Below are 20807 nucleotides of genomic sequence, written 5' to 3'. Positions count from 1 at the left end.
AATGACACTGTAATTCTGTCAGAGACAACAAAGGACTTGGAAGTGCAGTTGAATGGGAGGGACAGTGTCCTGTATGGAGGATATAATATGAACATTAACAAAAACAAAATAAGAGTAATGGAATGTAGCTAGATTAAACAATATAATGATGAGGGACTTAACTTAGAAATAAGACATTAATAGTTGTAGATGAGTTTTGATATTTAGGCAGTAAAATAACTTATTATGGCTGAAGTAGATGGGATATAAAATGTAGAATGGTAATGGCAAGAAAAGTATTTCTGAAGAAGAGTGTTTTGTTGACATTGAATATAAAATTAAGTGTTAGAAAGTCTTTTCTGAAGCTATTTGTCTGGATTGTAGTCTTGTATGGATGTGAAATGTAGACAATAAGTAGTTCAGGCCAGGAGACAGTAGAAGCTTTTGAAATGTGGTGCCACAGAAGAATGCTAATGATTAGATGGGTAAATCACATAACTAATAAGGAGGTACTGAATGTAATGGGGCAAAAAAGAGATTTGTAGCATAACTTCACTAAAACTTTGGACTTGTTAACACAACATATTCTGAGATATTAAGGAATCATCAATTTAGTACTGAAGAGAACCAAGAGAGGACTACAGTGAGAAGGTTCATATGGATGTACATTGCAGTAGTTGTTCAGAATTGAAGAGGCTTGCACAGAATAGAGAAGCATGAAGAGCTGCATCAAACCAGTCTTGGTACTAAAGACCACAACTACAGCTCAACAAATTTATTAATAATGGTTATTATGTTCACACATCATTAGTGTAAAACAGATTCATTACAGAAAGCTGAAAGTTTTTGCATAGTTTTTTTTCCTTCTATTTTTAAATTGTCATTGGCAGTATTTGAAATTTAATTTTATTAGAAATTATAAAAGATAGAGATTCAATTAGTTGTTTCTTTTTAACGTTTATTTTATGCCTATGTTGCTCTGTTTGTTTATATTACATTGGAAAATAAGTAGATACTACTTGTGTTTAAAATAGTACTAAACAAACTAGTTTCACAATTAAGGTCAAAGCAACAGATATGACTTGTAGGATGACTGCTTGAAACATGACACAGAGACAAACTAGCCAGAAAAGCAGCAAAGAAGGTAGATGTTAAGATTTATAGCAAGTCGTCAAAGCAAAAATTAGCTCGAAAAAGTGCTGTATATCACAAACGATATATTTTCTGGCCTGAAAGAGACCTGGATATCCCACTGGAATACATGATGATGAATTTCCTGCTGGAGGTACCACCCGCACAGTTACATCTGTGAAAGTTAAGTCAGCTAATCACTGAAGCTTAAATACGACATGGCTGCCGGTTGTAAACTCTCTTCCTGTACAACAGCTGCTTCATTTATTGCCCATTAGTACTTGACTTGTTGCTGAATTATAGTGATCATATTTGAGCTGCCTGCCATGGTTTATACAAAGATTTGCAGTTTCCTCAGACCTCAGTTGGACTTAGTTTTCAAATTAATATGTTTCTCATGAATTCAACTATGTCAACAGTGTTCTTAATTTTTATATATATATATATATATATATATATATATATATATATATATATATATATATATATATATATATATATATATATATATATATATATTAAAAAAAAACAAAGATGAGGTGACTTACCGAACAAAAGCGCTGGCAGGTCGATAGACACACAAACAAACACAAACACAGCGAGCGTAATCTGGCATATTTTATTTTCTCAGGCTTGCCTGACATTTGGCATTACCCCCAAAGGCCTCACACTCAAAGTTCCCATCTCTGGCTGCAACCCTTCCTTCCATCAGTCCCTATACCAGTTCCAAACTGAACAATCCATTGCCCTCACCCACCTAATCCTTCACCTACACATCAACTCAGCCAATGAACACACCCGTCAACTCCTATCCTTAATAAAAGTCCTTAATCTTTCCTCCCCCACATCCACACCGGCTGTTCAGAGCATCCTCCTACAGGCCAACCGTAAATTAGAACAGCATGCCACCCTCCACCTCAAAAAACTATCCAATCTCCTGGTTTCCCACCTCCGGAAAGGCAACTCACTCACCCTTCACAACCTTTCCAGCAAACCTCAACCTCCTCTCATTGCACACAAACCCAGTCTCTCCCATCTACTCAATCTCCCACTTCCAGCTCCACTCCCTCCAAAACCTCAAAATTCCGATCAACACAATCTGGAACCACAACACCCTAATTCAGTAGTTAACCTTTCCTCCAAACCTCTCTCCCAATCCGAAACCTCTGTCCTATCCAAAGGCCTCACCTTCAGCCCCACTCCCAGATTCAACCAAACAGCCCTCGTCAAAGATTTACTGTCCTACACCCGTACTCTCTGCTGGAAGTATCACTTTGCCACGAAGAAAAATGATCCTAATCCTACTCCTAATGATCCGACTCCTCAAGACACCATCCAAATTGAACCCTGCCTGGAACAGTTCCGTCCTCCGTCACAGCGGGACCCACCTCCTCTTCCTCAAAATCACCCTCTCCAAACCTTCCAGGAATTTCTGACTTCCAGCCTTGCATCTCAATCCTTCTTAAAAAACCTTAATCCTACACCCAACATCACCACTGCTGAAGCCCAGGCTATCCGTGATCTGAAGGCTGACCGATCCATCGTCATTCTTCCGGCGGACAAGGGTTCCACGACCGTGGTACTTGATCGTCGGGAGTATGTGGCTGAGGGACTGCGTCAGCTTTCAGACAACACCACATACAAAGTTTGCCAAGGTAACCCCATTCCCGATGTCCAGGCGGAGCTTCAAGGAATTCTCAGAATCTTAGGCCCCCTGCAAAACCTTTCACCTGACTCCATCAACCTCCTGACCCCACCGACACCCCGCACCCCTACCTTCTACCTTCTTCCTAAAATCCACAAACCCAATCATCCCGGCCGCCCCATTGTAGCTGGTTACCAAGCCCCCACAGAACGTATCTCCGCCTACGTAGATCAACACCTTCAACCCATTACATGCAGTCTCCCATCCTTCATCAAGGACACCAACCACTTCCTTGAACGCCTGGAATCCTTACCCAATCTGTTACCCCCGGAAACCATCCTTGTAACCATTGATGCCACGTCCTTATACACTAATATTCCGCACGTCCAGGGCCTCGCTGCGATGGAGCATTTCCTTTCACGCCGATCACCTGCCACCCTACCTAAAACCTCTTTCCTCATCACCTTAGCCAGCTTCATCCTGACCCACAACTTCTTCACTTTTGAGGGCCAGACATACCAACAATTAAAGGGAACAGCCATGGGCACCAGGATGGCCCCCTCGTACGCCAACCTATTCATGGGTCGCTTAGAGGAAGCCTTCTTGGTTACCCAAGTCTGCCAACCCAAAGTTTGGTACAGATTTATTGATGACATCTTCATGATCTGGACTCACAGTGAAGAAGAACTCCAGAATTTCCTCTCCAACCTCAACTCCTTTGGTTCCATCAGTTTCACCTGGTCCTACTCCAAATCCCATGCCACTTTCCTTGACGTTGACCTCCACCTGTCCAATGGCCAACTTCACACGTCCGTCCACATCAAACCCACCAACAAGCAACAGTACCTCCATTATGACAGCTGCCACCCATTCCACATCAAACGGTCCCTTCCCTACAGCCTGGGTCTTCGTGGCAAACGAATCTGCTCCAGTCCGGAATCCCTGAATCATTACACCAACAACCTGAAAACAGCTTTCGCATCCCGCAACTACCCTCCCGACCTGGTACAGAAGCAAATAACCAGAGCCACTTCCTCGTCCCCTCAAACCCAGAATCCCCCACAGAAGAACCACAAAAGTGCCCCACTTGTGACAGGATACTTTCCGGGACTGGACCAGACTCTGAATGTGGCTCTCCAGCAGGGATACGACTTCCTCAAATCCTGCCCTGAAATGAGATCCATCCTTCATGAAATCCTCCCCACTCCGCCAAGAGTGTCTTTCCGCCGTCCACCTAACCTTCGTAACCTGTTAGTTCATCCCTATGAAATCCCCAAACCACCTTCCCTACCCTCTGGCTCCTATCCCTGTAACCGCCCCCGATGCAAAACCTGTCCCATGCACCCTCCCACCACCACCTACTCCAGTCCTGTAACCCGGAAGGTGTACACGATCAGAGGCAGAGCCACGTGTGAAAGCACCCACGTGATTTACCAACTGACCTGCCTACACTGTGATGCATTCTATGTGGGAATGACCAGCAACAAACTGTCCATTCGCATGAATGGACACAGGCAGACAGTGTTTGTTGGTAATGAGGATCACCCTGTGGCTAAACATGCCTTGGTGCACAGCCAGCACATCTTGGCACAGTGTTACACCGTCCGGGTTATCTGGATACTTCCCACCAACACCAACCTATCCGAACTCCGGAGATGGGAACTTGCCCTTCAGTATATCCTCTCTTCTCGTCATCCGCCAGGCCTCAATCTCCGCTAATTTCAAGTTGCCGCCACTCATACCTCACCTGTCTTTCAACAACTTCTTTGCCTCTACACTTCTGCCTCGACTGACATCTCTGCCCAAACTCTTTGTCTTTAAATATGTCTGCTTGTGTCTGTATGTGTGGATGGATATGTGCGTGTGTGCGAGTGTATACCTGTCCTTTTTTCCCCCTAAGGTAAGTCTTTCCGCTCCCGGGATTGGAATGACTCCTTACCCTCTCCCTTAAAACCCACTTCCTTTCGTCTTCCCCTCTCCTTCCCTCTTTCCTGATGAGGCAACAGTTTGTTGCGAAAGCTTGAATTTTGTGTGTGTGTTTGTGTTTGTTTGTGTGTCTATCGACCTGCCAGCGCTTTTGTTCGGTAAGTCACCTCATCTTTGTTTTTATATATATTTTTTCCCACGTGGAATGTTTCCTTCCATTTTATATATATATATATATATATATATATATATATATATATATATATATATATATATATATATATATATATATATATATATATTTTTTTTTTTTTTTTTTTTTTTGGGGTGGGGGGGGGGCAGTCTGTCTTATGCTTCTTTGAACTGTAGAGATATAAATAGTATTGTGACGCAGACAAAACAGTGGCCTAGCCAGCTATGTTTAAAGTTAATTCTTTTTAAACGCCTGTTGAGGTTGTTGAATGTTAAGTTTGGCCTACTGTCCTCGTCTCTCATTCTTAGAACTACAAACAATATGTGAACAATTGAAAAGAACATTGATGTTTTTCCACAAAAATTAAATTCAGTTTTTTATCTCTTCTGATTGCCCAATAATGTGTGGTTAGAAGAAGAGAAAAAATACAGCAGCATCAACCATGCACTCAGCAGAATAGCAGGGACTTATCTGTTTTACTGTAGGATCACAATGTGACATGTTTCCATTACTAGACCTTCAGAACTCTGTATAGAAAAACCAAATCTTCTGTGCAGTTCCAGTATCCCACTTATTTTGAGTTAATCCCTTGTTTTATTTTGTTATGGTTCCTTTGTGGATTAATGCTAAAGTATCAATGTTGCTCATTCTCTGAGCTGTTACCTTTAGTGCAAGCATGGTGTATGTGTATACTAGCTGATCTGGTTCAGTGCTGTGGCTGTCTAACAGCCACTTAACAAGAGCTCACTGGCTCCTAGCAATTTGTACAGGAAAATTTGCTACAGAAATGGATGTGACAAGGTTGGAATAGTCGCTATCTTGGCGTCATAGGAGGCTGGAGGTTAAAGATGCCTCTACAGCACAGAAGTATGGCCCATTACTAATAATGTCACATACTTTCCTCCATTACACATATTAATATTTGCTTCTCAGTATACATTCTTGTGAACAAGAATTAACTTTCACTCAGTGGTCTTCAGAACACAAATGTCGGCTATTACATTCCATTGATTCTCCCTGCTCCAGTCTTACATTTTGTATTAACTTATGACTTACTGTTCTTCCCTTTATAGAATATTTGGTGTTTTTTCTTTTTTTTCTCTAACTGCCTCATGCCACAGCTAAGACATAATAGGCTTTAATCTATGTTTCAACTGGTTATACAAGCTTCCTTTAAAAGTTAAGTTAAAGATTTAAATGAAGAAAATAATGACTATATATAATAGCCTTTCCTGTCGAAAGAGTCAAGTGGCATCCTAAAGACATTTTCGCTGGTGGTTCAGAAGTCTGATGCAACAGCCAACTTGGCACCCACAAGCGAGGCAAATATGAATCACTCCAGCAGGAAGGTTAGTCATAAGCTCATGTCTGCGCAATCGTTTTGCAGCTAAGTTGTTAAGCCATACTTCATTGTGCATCTTGCTTTCAACTGCAGTCAGTTTCTCCATTTGCTGCCATCATCAGCGAGTTGCTCCCACTTGTCACTGCCAATATTAAAAGCACACATATCACACTTGACGCAATCCCTAAAGCATAGTAAAGGTCTTCCACAAGGTCTCTTTGCTCCTGCTATTTCACTGAGTAATGTGCACCGGCACACAAGAGTGGTCCATACGATACAGATATCCTAACCACCTCAGGCGACATTGCTTGAGCAGGGCAGTGATACTCTGTTGTTCTGCAGTTTTCAGAACCATATAATTTGTAACATGATCCTTCCATGATATTCCCAAGATGCTCCGTAAGTACCGTAGGTGGAAGGCGTTGAGCTCTTGTTCCTGTTTCACATACGATGTCCAAGTCTCATCTCCATGCAGGAAGTACTCAGCTCACATGATTGATATACAAGTATTTTTGTTGACAATGTAAGATGTTTGTTGTCGGATGCTCATGTGCAGAACATTCCGAAAGTGCTGCCAGCCTTTCCTAATTGTACATTTATCTCACAATCTTCTGTCATTATTGGACCAAGATAGCAGAATTTATCGACTACCTTCAACAAGGAGCCATCCAGTTTGATAACAGGCATATCTGTGTCTCCTTGTGCCATGACAACCATCTAAAAAAATGGCTCTGAGCACTATGGGACTCAACATCTTAGGTCATAAGTCCCCTAGAACTTAGAAATACTTAAACCTAACTAACCTAAGGACATCACACACACCCATGCCCGAGGCAGGATTCGAATATGCGACCGTAGCAGTCCATCGGTTCCGGACTGCAGTGCCAGAACCGCACGGCCACCGCGGCCGGAATGACAACCATCTTCTTTATGTTTATAGACATGGAGAAGAGCATGCATGCAGTAGAGAATTTATCCACAAGGTCTTGCAGATTGTCTCGAGTGCGCGCTACAAATGCAGCATCATCAGCGATTAAAAGGCTATTTACAAGCAAGTCTTCTCAGGAGCACTTGGATCTGAGTATAGAGAAATGTTTTAGAGCTTCCCATCAGCTCTGGTGTACAAATGACTGCCAAGGTTAGTTTCACCAAAAGCAACTTTGAGGAATGCTAAGAAAAATATATTTAACAGAGTGAGTGCCAATATGCAGCCTTGATGAACCCCTCTTTTCACAGCAAATGGGTCAGATGTGATTCTGTCGAAGACCACAGCACCTTCCATATCTCGGTGAAAAGCCATCCCTAAAGCATAGTGAAGGTCTTCCACAAGGTCTCTTTGCTCCTGCTATTTCACTGAGTAATGTGCACTGGCACACAAGAGTGGTCCATACGATACAGATATCCTAACCACCTCAGGCGACATTGCTTGAGCAGGGCAGTGATACTCTGTTGTTCTGCAGTTTTCAGAACCATATAATTTGTAACATGATCCTTCCATGATATTCCCAAGATGCTCCGTAAGTACCGTAGGTGGAAGGCGTTGAGCTCTTGTTCCTGTTTCACATACGATGTCCAAGTCTCATCTCCATGCAGGAAGTACTCAGCTCACATGATTGATATACAAGTATTTTTGTTGACAATGTAAGATGTTTGTTGTCGGATGCTCATGTGCAGAACATTCCGAAAGTGCTGCCAGCCTTTCCTAATTGTACAGGCGTTGAGCTCTTGTTCCTGTTTCACATACGATGTCCAAGTCTCATCTCCATGCAGGAAGTACTCAGCTCACATGATTGATATACAAGTATTTTTGTTGACAATGTAAGATGTTTGTTGTCGGATGCTCATGTGCAGAACATTCCGAAAGTGCTGCCAGCCTTTCCTAATTGTACATTTATCTCACAATCTTCTGTCATTATTGGACCAAGATAGCAGAATTTATCGACTACCTTCAACAAGGAGCCATCCAGTTTGATAACAGGCATATCTGTGTCTCCTTGTGCCATGACAACCATCTAAAAAAATAGCTCTGAGCACTATGGGACTCAACATCTTAGGTCATAAGTCACCTAGAACTTAGAAATACTTAAACCTAACTAACCTAAGGACATCACACACACCCATGCCCGAGGCAGGATTCGAATATGCGACCGTAGCAGTCCATCGGTTCCGGACTGCAGTGCCAGAACCGCACGGCCACCGCAGCCGGAATGACGACCATCTTCTTTATGTTTATAGACATGGAGAAGAGCATGCATGCAGTAGAGAATTTATCCACAAGGTCTTGCAGATTGTCTCGAGTGCGCGCTACAAATGCAGCATCATCAGCGATTAAAAGGCTATTTACAAGCAAGTCTTCTCAGGAGCACTTGGATCTGAGTATAGAGAAATGTTTTAGAGCTTCCCATCAGCTCTGGTGTACAAATGACTGCCAAGGTTAGTTTCACCAAAAGCAACTTTGAGGAATGCTAAGAAAAATATATTTAACAGAGTGAGTGCCAATATGCAGCCTTGATGAACCCCTCTTTTCACAGCAAATGGGTCAGATGTGATTCTGTCGAAGACCACAGCACCTTCCATATCTCGGTGAAAAGCCATCCCTAAAGCATAGTGAAGGTCTTCCACAAGGTCTCTTTGCTCCTGCTATTTCACTGAGTAATGTGCACTGGCACACAAGAGTGGTCCATACGATACAGATATCCTAACCACCTCAGGCGACATTGCTTGAGCAGGGCAGTGATACTCTGTTGTTCTGCAGTTTTCAGAACCATATAATTTGTAACATGATCCTTCCATGATATTCCCAAGATGCTCCGTAAGTACCGTAGGTGGAAGGCGTTGAGCTCTTGTTCCTGTTTCACATACGATGTCCAAGTCTCATCTCCATGCAGGAAGTACTCAGCTCACATGATTGATATACAAGTATTTTTGTTGACAATGTAAGATGTTTGTTGTCGGATGCTCATGTGCAGAACATTCCGAAAGTGCTGCCAGCCTTTCCTAATTGTACATTTATCTCACAATCTTCTGTCATTATTGGACCAAGATAGCAGAATTTATCGACTACCTTCAACAAGGAGCCATCCAGTTTGATAACAGGCATATCTGTGTCTCCTTGTGCCATGACAACCATCTAAAAAAATGGCTCTGAGCACTATGGGACTCAACATCTTAGGTCATAAGTCCCCTAGAACTTAGAAATACTTAAACCTAACTAACCTAAGGACATCACACACACCCATGCCCGAGGCAGGATTCGAATATGCGACCGTAGCAGTCCATCGGTTCCGGACTGCAGTGCCAGAACCGCACGGCCACCGCGGCCGGAATGACAACCATCTTCTTTATGTTTATAGACATGGAGAAGAGCATGCATGCAGTAGAGAATTTATCCACAAGGTCTTGCAGATTGTCTCGAGTGCGCGCTACAAATGCAGCATCATCAGCGATTAAAAGGCTATTTACAAGCAAGTCTTCTCAGGAGCACTTGGATCTGAGTATAGAGAAATGTTTTAGAGCTTCCCATCAGCTCTGGTGTACAAATGACTGCCAAGGTTAGTTTCACCAAAAGCAACTTTGAGGAATGCTAAGAAAAATATATTTAACAGAGTGAGTGCCAATATGCAGCCTTGATGAACCCCTCTTTTCACAGCAAATGGGTCAGATGTGATTCTGTCGAAGACCACAGCACCTTCCATATCTCGGTGAAAAGCCATGATTATCTTCAAGAGCCTTGGAGGACACCCTGCCTTCAAAAGTACTGCATACAATCCTTCTCTCCTGACTGTGTTGAAAGCCTTGTTTAGGTCGATAAAGGCAATGAACAGAGGGGTTTTCTGCTCACAGCACTTTTCCTGAATTTACTGGAGTGTGGAGATCAAATCAACTGTAGATAGTTGGGGATGAAACCCTCATTGTTCCTGAGGGTACATGCGCTCAGCAAACTTCTGAAGTCTGCCTAACACCACATGGGCATATCTGTTGTACCCTCAGCCCAACATTTCATTAAGAGGTAGAAAAGCAGCGGAAAAACTGGCTTTAGTTTTACAATTTCTGTGGAGGTGTTATCTTTGCCAGGACAGTTCCCATATTTAAGCTGTGCAATTGCTCTTTGAAGCTCCTCCATAGTAGGCTTGACATACAAGTCATGGTAAGGTGTCATCTGAGGAATGTCATCCATTGCATTTGGATTAATGTTGATGGGATGTGAGTAGAGGCTTGAGTAATGTTCTACCCAACAGTGCAATTGACAATTTCAATCTGTGATGACTTTTCAATCTATATCCTTGCGTGGTATGCTCTTCTGTGGAATGGGTCCAATGGCCCATTTGATGCCCGAGTACAAACCACCAATGTTGCCAGCATTGAAACATTCCTGTGTGCCAGTGCAAAGTTGCTCCCAATAGGAATTGATGCAGTTGTGGGCAGTGTGTTGAACAGCTGCATCTGCTTTGCTTAGCTCCCTGCGTGTAGAATTGCATGGGTTTTTTGCCAGATGCCAGTGGCCTGATGCTTAGCCTTGGGGAGAGATTTCGTGACATCTAGGTTCTAGATGAACCAATCCTGGGATTTTGCTTCCAGTTTACTGAACACATTTCCAGATGTAACGGTAAGAAGCAATTTTATGTTCTGCCAGTCTTCAGAAATAGTAATGGCTGAGTCTCAGGGATCCACCTCTTTTCATATCTTGTCACTAAATACTTCTACTGTGGCAGTCTTTCTTGTTTGGCAAGGATTGATTTTTGTTTTGCAAGGTGTTCTGGCAGAGTGAAACTTTTTAGTCATGAAACACACTTTTGTCCCTAGCAGTGTCAGTCTGCACTAAGGAAAGAACATGTATGAAGAAAGTAATGCAGATCTTTCCTTTTAGTTAGAATAAGATCTAATTGGTGCCAACGTTTTGGGTGGGGGTGCATCCAGGAAACCTTGTGATTCGGTTTGCCTTCAACGTATGTATTGGTGACTCACAACTGATACTTTGTACAGAATTCAAGCAACCATAGCCATTTTCATTCATCTTGCCCACACCATGTTTGCTTGCCTAGGCAGTCAGGCCAAGCGGCAAAATCACTACCAATACGAGCATTGAAATCACCAAGAATGCTAAGACAGTCCCCAGAGTGCACTCTCTGTACCACATAGCTAAGTTGTTCATAAAACTGATCCTTGGCATCTGCAACTGAGGTAATTGTTGGTGCATATACAGATGTGAGCATCATTGGTCCACTATTTGTTGTGAAATGCAGAGTCATAATGCATTCTGAGATCCCAACTGGATTTTTAGTACAACACAACAAGTCACTGCAGACAGCAAAACCGATTCCGTGCTGTCTGGGGCTAGCAATATCTTTGCCCTTGCGGAAAAAAGTGTAGTTTTTTTCCCGTATTGAGCCTTCTTCTGGCAGCCTGGTTTCCTGCAGTGCTGTTATAGTGTTATTGAGTCTGACTAGCTCTAAGTCGATAGCTCCCATTTTGCATAGCTCTTGTGAGCTTCTGGTGGTGTCCAGGAAGCCTTGCAGCATAGTGTGGATGTTCCATGTTCCATGATGCTTAATGAAATATCTTTACTTTTTATTTTATTTTTTATTTTTGTAGCAGCGGTTGTCAATAGCATGGTGATGACTTCTAGCAGTGCTAAGTGTTCCATACACCCAATGGAACAATCAGCACCAGGGCGGGCCAGTACCTAACTGACTGAGGGCTGCCGAGCTTGAAGTGGGCGGTGACTGGTCAGTGGACCTATGATGGGCCCTCCCACTGTGAATAGCAACCCCTGGCGCCCACTCCTATGCCCACTAGAGCAAGCTTATAATCAGGAACTGCCACTATCTGTGTTGTTTTCACATGAATGGAGTGTCCTCTCTGTGGATACTACTGTGCGTGGGACGCAGTTTTTAGGTGACGGCGAGTTTGCCCACTACTCGTGCCACCCTCTCAGCCTAGCTGACTGGTTCCACAGAAGGAAAAATACATGATGTGCAGAGTCAGGTTGGCTTCAGGCAATTCCCGCTCATTTCTAGTTGGACTGTACTTGCGCCTAACAGAAGTGCAATTCCGGGTTTCAATTTGGAGTTGTCTCTCTCCTATACAATATACACAGAAGCAACTTATTCAAAAATACATAGTTATGGAAAGCTGAGCCCTGATTGTAGAGAACCATTATTTCAAAATAAATATTGAGTCCAGGAATTATAATTTTTTTTAAAGTAGTGACAACAAAATTGTCATTTTCATTAACTTTTAGATGTAACGATGATATTTACCTGACCAGACCATCCCGTGTCTGAGATATGCGAATTCCATTAATAATCCAGTTTTGTGTGAGATCATCTGTCATCCAATACTGACCATTTTGCAAAACTGAAATTACTTCTTGTGAACAGTTTGGCCCGTGACGTGATCCTGTATAAAATACTGACACAGAAAAGTCCTGGGTCATTTGCAAGAAGTTATCAGCTGTACTTCTTGTACCACCAGAATCCACTAGATAAACTAGAGCACATTTTTCTGATGTGAAGCTGACTCCCTTGTACCACATCTTAGCGTACCTGCAAAAAAAGGAAGGGAAATGGTCATTATTAGTGATATTCTTCTCAAATGCTTGAAAAGTCAACCGGCCATGATATCTGTGAGAACAACATGTAAGATTATGCTTTATGCTGAACTGTTCGTAAACTAGCAGTACCACACCAACCAACAGAATGCAAGAGTGTCTTGTACTTTCTGCTTCTCTACTAAGAAAGTCAAGATGAGGGAGGGGGGTACATGATATCACACCCCAAATACATGGAGACATGGGATGGTACTGAGAACTCCTTATGATAAATAAACTGTTCTTGTACCCCCAGATATGAAAGACAGCTTAAAATCCACAAGCTTTTGCCTAAGTTGTTCTCAATCAGTAAGAGTGTATAAAGGGCAGGTGTCTCACTCTGTTCATTGCTAGAACATTTTTGTTGGTTTCTTAAGTTGTTTTTCTATTGCTGGAGACATCTGCATATTGTATTATGTATTTTCATGGATTGTTCAGTACTTGGGGCATGTTTACAGCACGAGACACATACGTTGCCTTATATGCTGAAGACATTTCCATAAAATGGATACAGTAAACAGCCAGTAATGTCACAGCCATTAATATGAATATGTGAGGGTAACTGTTATCAAACAAGGCATTCTTACCACATGACAACAGGTGGCAGCTAAGAACTGCTTCAAGGCTCCAATTAATAAAAGCAAATGAAAATGAAATGTAAAAAAAAGTTAATGAGACCTGAAAGGTCTTTGTAAGAAAGTGCCACTTGTAACATCAACCATGTTAAGAGAATTAATAAAATATTCAAGTCTTGGCAATCAAAATAAGTATAATACTATTTCAGTTTAATAAATTCGTTATACCACCACCTTTTGGGAGGAATCATGAATAATATTAATGTATGTTGTGTCTCACCAAATATCACACATCTGTCAGAGATATCCACACATCAGGATGAATGATACATAAGGCCTCCGTTAGTTGCTTCCTACAGGACATAATCTACATCTGAATGCTTCTGGTAAAAACTGCTTGTGGCTAAGTCTCAGAAGCATCCAATCTCACCAAAACTATGACATTTCTTGAGTTAAATATTTGTAAAGACAAAAGTGCAGAATTAATATAGTAGTTAGTTCCAATAGCGACAACCAAATCAAAATACTGAAGCTTGGACATGAATGTGGAAATGAAAAAACAAGTGGAATATCAGTATGTGGATTATGTATACTAGAAAATCACCTAACAGTTTATAGAATTAAATAAATACATCTAGACAGTTACAGTGTAATTTCATAATGTTTCAGAACGAGTAAAAGAAAAGACTAGTGGAAATGACTATCTGTATAATAGCTAAAGATTTTGTTGAACATATCTTTGGTACGGGGGAACAGTAGAGGATCTGAAATGCATGACTCTGAGCCTCCACGGGAGAGATAATGACAATTTCTCTCCCTCCAGAACCTCGAGGAGAGGGGATTCTCAACATTTTTGTAATGCATCTCTAGAGAAATAAAGTAATGCTGCACTTTCTGGAGCTCATATATGAATAACAGTTTATTTCTTGTGTTGGAAATGATCTGTAGGTAGTGCAGCAGAAGCAAGTGCTGTGTATTGTTTTTGTTGAAATTGTGTTGCTCTTTCCTCTACCTGTCATATGTTTTATGTTATGTATTATGGAACTTGGGTTTGTAGCTGTAACTACTTAGTCATAAAAATGTGAACAGTTTACATTATAAATGCAGCTCTTAATGAAAGCAGTATATCTGCATTATAATATGAAGTTTTTTTCACTAAATGCAGAATAAATGTGAATTTGCTACAACTTAATCTCTGTGATATAATCACCCTCTCAAACTATAGTTTTTATCAAACTATAGACCACATTAATGTGGGGAGACTAGCATGCGTCAGTGATATAGATAGTCAAACCATAGGTGATTTCAGGGGTTTACCTGTGGAGGTGAAAGACTGACATAATTATGATTCCTGTAGATGAGCAGTATCCCTCTCAACAGTTACAGAGACAACATTCTGAACAACTGAGTGATCTGCCCTTTGCACCTTAGTCAAAATTATCTTTCAGTTTGATACTGTGGTACAGGTGACAGCAAGGGGAAACTACAATTGTAAAATTTCCTGAGGACATTGAGTTTTGAGTTTTGCCAGTTGTTACATGTAGAGACAGATCAAATCAGTCTTCTTCTTCTTCTACTACTACTACTACTACTACTACTAATAATAATAATAATAATAATAACAACAACAACAACAACAACAACACTATTCAAAGTCCCATCATGTCCTCTTGGTAGCCATCAATATGAAGTGAAGTACTGTATTCAGTAATAAAATTAATAAATGACTCCCTGCCTTGGATTTGATGTGATCTGGCACGTGTCTTCAGCAGGTAGCCATCAATATGAAGTGAAGTACTGTATTCAGCAATAAAATTAATAAATGACTCCCTGCCTTGGATCTGATGTGATCTGGCACGTGTCTTCAGCAGGTTGTCAGTTTTGCCACTTATTTTCCTCGAGAGCTTTTTATTTGGTCATGTGCATGCATCCCCCACCCCCTCCCACACACACACACACACACACACACACACACACACACACACACACAAATCCCATCCAGACTATTCCAAGGAAGAAAGATATAAGATATTCCCAAAGATATTCACATCAGCAATTGACAATGTCTACGTCTGGCCTATGAATCCATTCATTAATATACACAGATTTTCTATTCAAGTAAGCCACACGATCAGGCAAGAAGTCAAAGCCAGTGGTACCATATACTTGTTATATGGGGGGAGTGCTTATCTTCTTGAGAGTGTCTATGGAATGCTATCTAATTTTGATTGTCTAGGTAGATAATAATTAGCCCACCTAACTGTTGCATCTATACAGGATATCTTTAGTCTTTGTTGTGACTTCTGTTTTCATGAGACTTGGTTTTATTTAGTTTCATTCTCAATTAACAAAACTTGCTTCCTTAAAATAAAAAATAAATATTAGGGATATGTTATATGCTTGCTGGTTCTAAAAAATAGTGCACTGTTGCATTCAAAAAAGTTCATGGTATTATGTGGTTAGGCTTTTCCAGGGGTGTAGTAACCTGTATTTTAATGTTTTTAACTGTTTCTAACTATAAATGTTTTTAAAAAAGAAATTCATAATGACTCTAATATGTAAAGCTAACCTCACCTTTTTTGTCATAAATAGCATAAGTCTGGTCCAAGATTAGCACTAGTTCCACCTAGCACGCATGATTCGCGATACCCACCCATCAGAACTGTTTATGCGAGAGCCAGGCCCGCTTCTATGATGTCTAGAGCATGGTAAGATATTCATGGTTCTACTATACTTCTCTGTCAAAGTTACATCATACTAATGTGGTGTTTTTAATTAGTTCTCTCATAATTATAAGGGAGTCAAAAATTTAAGTAGTTTTATCCAGCTTCCTCTCACTTATAGGTGCAGTGTGTTCCCAGTTGTTTCATAGTAGACAACTGCTTTTAGCACACTTTGGTTTAATCTTGATGATAAATGGTGGGAAAAGCTTTGTAGCATTTACTTTGCCGTGCCATGACTATTTAAAAAAAATTAAGAAACTTGTGAGTACTCATCTGCCATTGATATATGGCGTTGATGAGAAACTGGTTGTGACTTTTTAATAAAAAGTTTTTTAACAGACAGTGCAGAAGATTTTATTTACTTTGTGATAGAATCATAGAGAATTTCATGAATTTGTCCTTCCTATCTGTCAGGTACATTACACGTACAGGAACTTTACACTACTATTGGGCAATAGTACCCTATGACTACAATATTAATAAGTCACAGTTCAAATCATCAACTTATTCAAATACTTGGATGTAACAATTTGCAGAGATATGAAATGTGATGATAACATAGATTCAGTCAAAGGCAAAGCAGGTGGCACACTTTGGTTCATTGTCAGAATACTATGGAAATGCAATCGGTCTACAAATGAGAGTGCGCTCTATTTACTCCTATACTAATAAAAAGCTGTAAAACTGCCATGTCTATCTGTTTGAACACACCACTCTCCAAAACTACTGGTCTAATTTGCTTGGGATTTTCACAGGCAACTGGAGTGTAGCTTGTGGCAACACACAGGCTTTATATCATCAAAAGAAATAACAAAAAAAGATTTCATAATTTAAAGTTTTTTCCAAAATCGTGTGTCCAGCTTAGTAGCAGGGATATTTATCACAGTGTAGAACACCAAAGAACCAATAGACTCAATGAATTACCCAGAGCCCCATATTGATGGAACTGTTACAGGATATAGATCCAAATCTTATCATAGGTCTTCTCAAAACTGAGAATAGTTTCTATTAGGTGACACCTTTGTCTGATAGCCTTTATCTGGATCAGTTTATCAGTGGTGGAATAATGTCTACTGAACCAACACTGGGATGACAAGTAAGCTCTCTGGATTTGAGAACCTAGACAAGACAACAGTTCACTACCAGTCCAAAGTGTATCCTATACATTTAGTAAGGACAACACTGTGGTAACAACCAGGGAAAGTGCGGTCATTTATTGATTTCAGCAGCTTCGGTTCTGGTTTGCAGTGATGGTCATTTTATAAAGTTTTCTGACATATCTCCATTGAACCAAAGATCTTAAAAATTGAAGCAAATTGGAAAAAGCCCAAAGGATCAGGCTTTTATTCCCCATGTAAACATATTATTTACAAAAGACCTCATTTATTTTATGATTCATCATTAGCAGGTTCTCTTCCAGTCAAGAAAATAACATTGTTAATTATGCATTTCACAAAATGTAGAATTTATGAACTATATAAACTACAAAAATCAAAAGTACACTGGCAGAATTATTTACTAACAAGAATGGTGCTAACAATTGTGACCACCACTGAAATTCACGTTAATATGGCAAGAAAAGTTCTGGTAGAATGTAAATAATTTAGGAGCAAAAGAGATCATCCACAGAACAATAGAAGCATTGAGAAATAAGAATGAAAATTTGCTAACTGTTGGAAAAATCCTTTAGTGAACTGGAGAAAAGAACATGTACACAAACAGCGGCAGTTATAATTGAAGTGTAGCTACTCTTGGAGGTACAGTGTGGGCTGTAATTATCATATGGCAGCGAAACTTGGTAGATATGTTAAGGTGGAACCATTTTATGCTGGAAAAGAAAATAAGTTTGAATTTTGACCACCAGGTGTAAATCTGGCACTGTACAGCATCTCTTTGATGTCTCTGGTGCTCATATTGAACAAATTGTTTAGGTGACGGTTAACCATTAACTGCCATGATCCCCATTTGGGGATTTGTCTTTTTAACAGAAATTTTATATCTGTAATTATGTTGGTAGCAATTATTACTACCTTGAACTGTTGTCTAGACCTCTGTGAAGCTTGTGCACTGATTGTTAACCAGATGATGTTAAATGAGCGAACATTATGGGATTATTTGCGTGAAGAAGTAAACTTTCTCAGCATTACAAGTGTGGAACATTTTAAAAAGTGCATAAATTATATTGTTATGTACTTAACTGTCAGTGCCTGTGTACCGTCATTTTCTGTAATTGTTTTAGAAGATGCTTATTGATAGTTTATTTCCGACGTTTGTTTTATTTTCCCATGAGGTCTCTGAATTTTGATCCCTGTTCAGGGCTCCTGGCTGGTTCCACCTAATATAACACTATGTTTTAAAACTCCCCAGGCACAAAGGGTCACTATAAAGCACTTTCTCTAATTTAAAGTCTTCTGATGACGAGTGTGAAGTGAATGAGACCACTAACACTGTTGTACTTCCTCCAGATCCCATAGATGAGATATCTGCCTGCAACAGTATCAGTGAAACTATATTGGAGATACTCTTGCAGCTGATGTGCCACATATCTTGGGCTTTCAAGGACTGATAGGACAGTGTTTGTTTGTTTGCTTGCTTTAGTGCTAGATAATTTGAATGAATCTTTTATTGGAATGATGTGGAATGAGTCAGTTTACAGAATATGTGTACATGATTTGTGTTAACATTAATGAACACATTATTTTTGAAGCCTTAGTCATGGAACTACACTTTTTACAGGCTACCAGTTTTTAGACCGAAATTCATCCACAGAATAGAAGGAATTGTCCAGGAGAAATGATTTTAGGTCAGATCTAAATCTGCTTTGCTACCTGTTTGATATATTCTGTTATTTGGCAAATAATTAAAGATTTTTGTTGCTGCGTATTGAACTCCTTTCTAGGGGACCACTGATAGCTTTATTAATGTGTACTAAAGATCATTTTTCCCTCTAGTTTTATAAATATGGACTTCACTGTTCTTCTCAAATTATGACATATTGTTTGACAAATTTCATTACTGAAAATATGTATTGTGATGGCACAGTTAAAATTCCCAGCTCCTTGAAGAGTTACCTACATGTCTCTTGATGAATCTCAGTTTGACATACACTTTTCGTATAGTTTGTTTAGGTCATGTTGGATGGTGATTCCTAGGTATTTTACAGTAGTTACTATTTCCAGTGAACTGTCACCAATTCTGTAATCAAACAATAGTCCATTTATGTGCAAATGTTTTTCAACTGCCAGTCCCTGCATCATATTTTGATTATCTTCTTTGCCTTACTGCAGTTTGCTACAGTCTTCAGGCGTTGCAACCTACCCACAAACAACAGCATTATCTGTGAATAATTTTAAAGAGCTTCCATTATCCATTAGAACATTCATATATATCATTAACAGTAACAGCTCTCCATAAGCAATAGCTCCCTTGAACCATGTCAAGGTGGAGTGATCTGCATGCCTGTATACAGAAAGCTATACCATGGGTGCACCCACATCGGAAAGGTGTCTGTGGAGAGGCCACACAAACATGTGGTTTCTGAAGAGGGGAAGGGGGCAGCAGTCTTTTTCAGGGGAAACAGTTTACATCTACATCTACAAGCCACCCTATGGTGCATGCCGGAGGGTAGCTTGTACTACTACTAGTCATTTCCTCTCCTGTTCCAACAACTATCTAAATGCCTCCATATGAGCCTTAATTTCTCTTATCTTTGTGGTACTTATGCAAAAATGAATCTTGGCTGCAGCAGAATAGTTCCTCAGTCATCTTCAAATGCTGATTCTATAAATTTTCTCAACAGAGTTTCATGAAAATGTTGTCTTCCCTCCAGGATTTGAGTTCATGAAGTATCTCCGTAATGCTCGTAGTATGCTGATTGAACCTACTAGTAACAAATCTGCAGCACACCTCTGAATTGTTTCATTGTCTTTCTTTAATCCAACCTGGTGACTATCTGCACTTCCCTAAAATCATCCCAATAAAATGCAGTCAACCATTTGCCTTCCCTACTACTGTCCTTACGTGCACATTCCATCTCATAACGTTTTGCAACATTAAACACATGTATTTAATCAATGTGGCTGTGTCAAGCAACACACTACTAATGCTGTGTGTGAACATTTTGGGACTGTTTTTCTGACTCATCTGCATTTACTTACATTTTTCTACATTCAGCGCAAGCTGCTGTTTATTACACCAACTATAAATTTTGTCTAACTAATCTTGTACCCTTGACAACAACATTTTCCATTATCCATTAGATCATTAACATTCACCATTAACAGTAATAGGTCCTCACAGACAATAGCCCTCTTCAACCATGCTAAGGAGGGGTTGCTCTCATGCCTCTATACAGATAGCCATACAATAGGTACAACCATGTATGAAGGGTGCCTGTGACTGATCTGCCTTTGTAACATTAGCCAATATGGCCTTGCTGCGCTGGTATTGCAAATGCCTGAAAGCAAAAGAAAACTATAGCCTTTTTATCCCTGAGGGCCTTCCACTTTACTGTATCATTAAATGATGGTGGCATGGTTTTGGGTAAAATATCCTGGAAGTAAAATAGTCCCCCCCCCCCCCCCCCATTTGGACAAATGGCCAGGTCTACTAAGGAGGATGGCATTTTAAGGAAAAACGAACAGGAGAGACTGCAAAAAAGTAGTAAATTAAAAGATATGTGACCTGGCTAAATTGAAAGAGCTG

At 40.3% G+C, this 20807-nt stretch overlaps 1 protein-coding gene across 1 annotated transcript in view; it reads right to left on the bottom strand.

Annotated features, from left to right (window-relative positions):
- LOC126456368 (uncharacterized) overlaps positions 1-20807 on the bottom strand; it is a 56252-nt gene that overhangs the window by 1121 nt on the left and 34324 nt on the right. The window contains exon 4 of the mRNA XM_050092122.1: positions 12477-12761. Within this exon, the coding sequence (XP_049948079.1) occupies positions 12477-12761 (285 nt within the window). The remainder of the gene's footprint in view (positions 1-12476; positions 12762-20807) is intronic.

The sequence above is a fragment of the Schistocerca serialis genome, chromosome 2 (assembly GCF_023864345.2).
Source record: "Schistocerca serialis cubense isolate TAMUIC-IGC-003099 chromosome 2, iqSchSeri2.2, whole genome shotgun sequence".
Classification (NCBI taxonomy): domain Eukaryota; kingdom Metazoa; phylum Arthropoda; class Insecta; order Orthoptera; family Acrididae; genus Schistocerca; species Schistocerca serialis.
The sequence above is the reverse complement of the archived record's forward strand: the minus strand, read 5'-3'. Positions and strand labels throughout refer to the sequence as shown.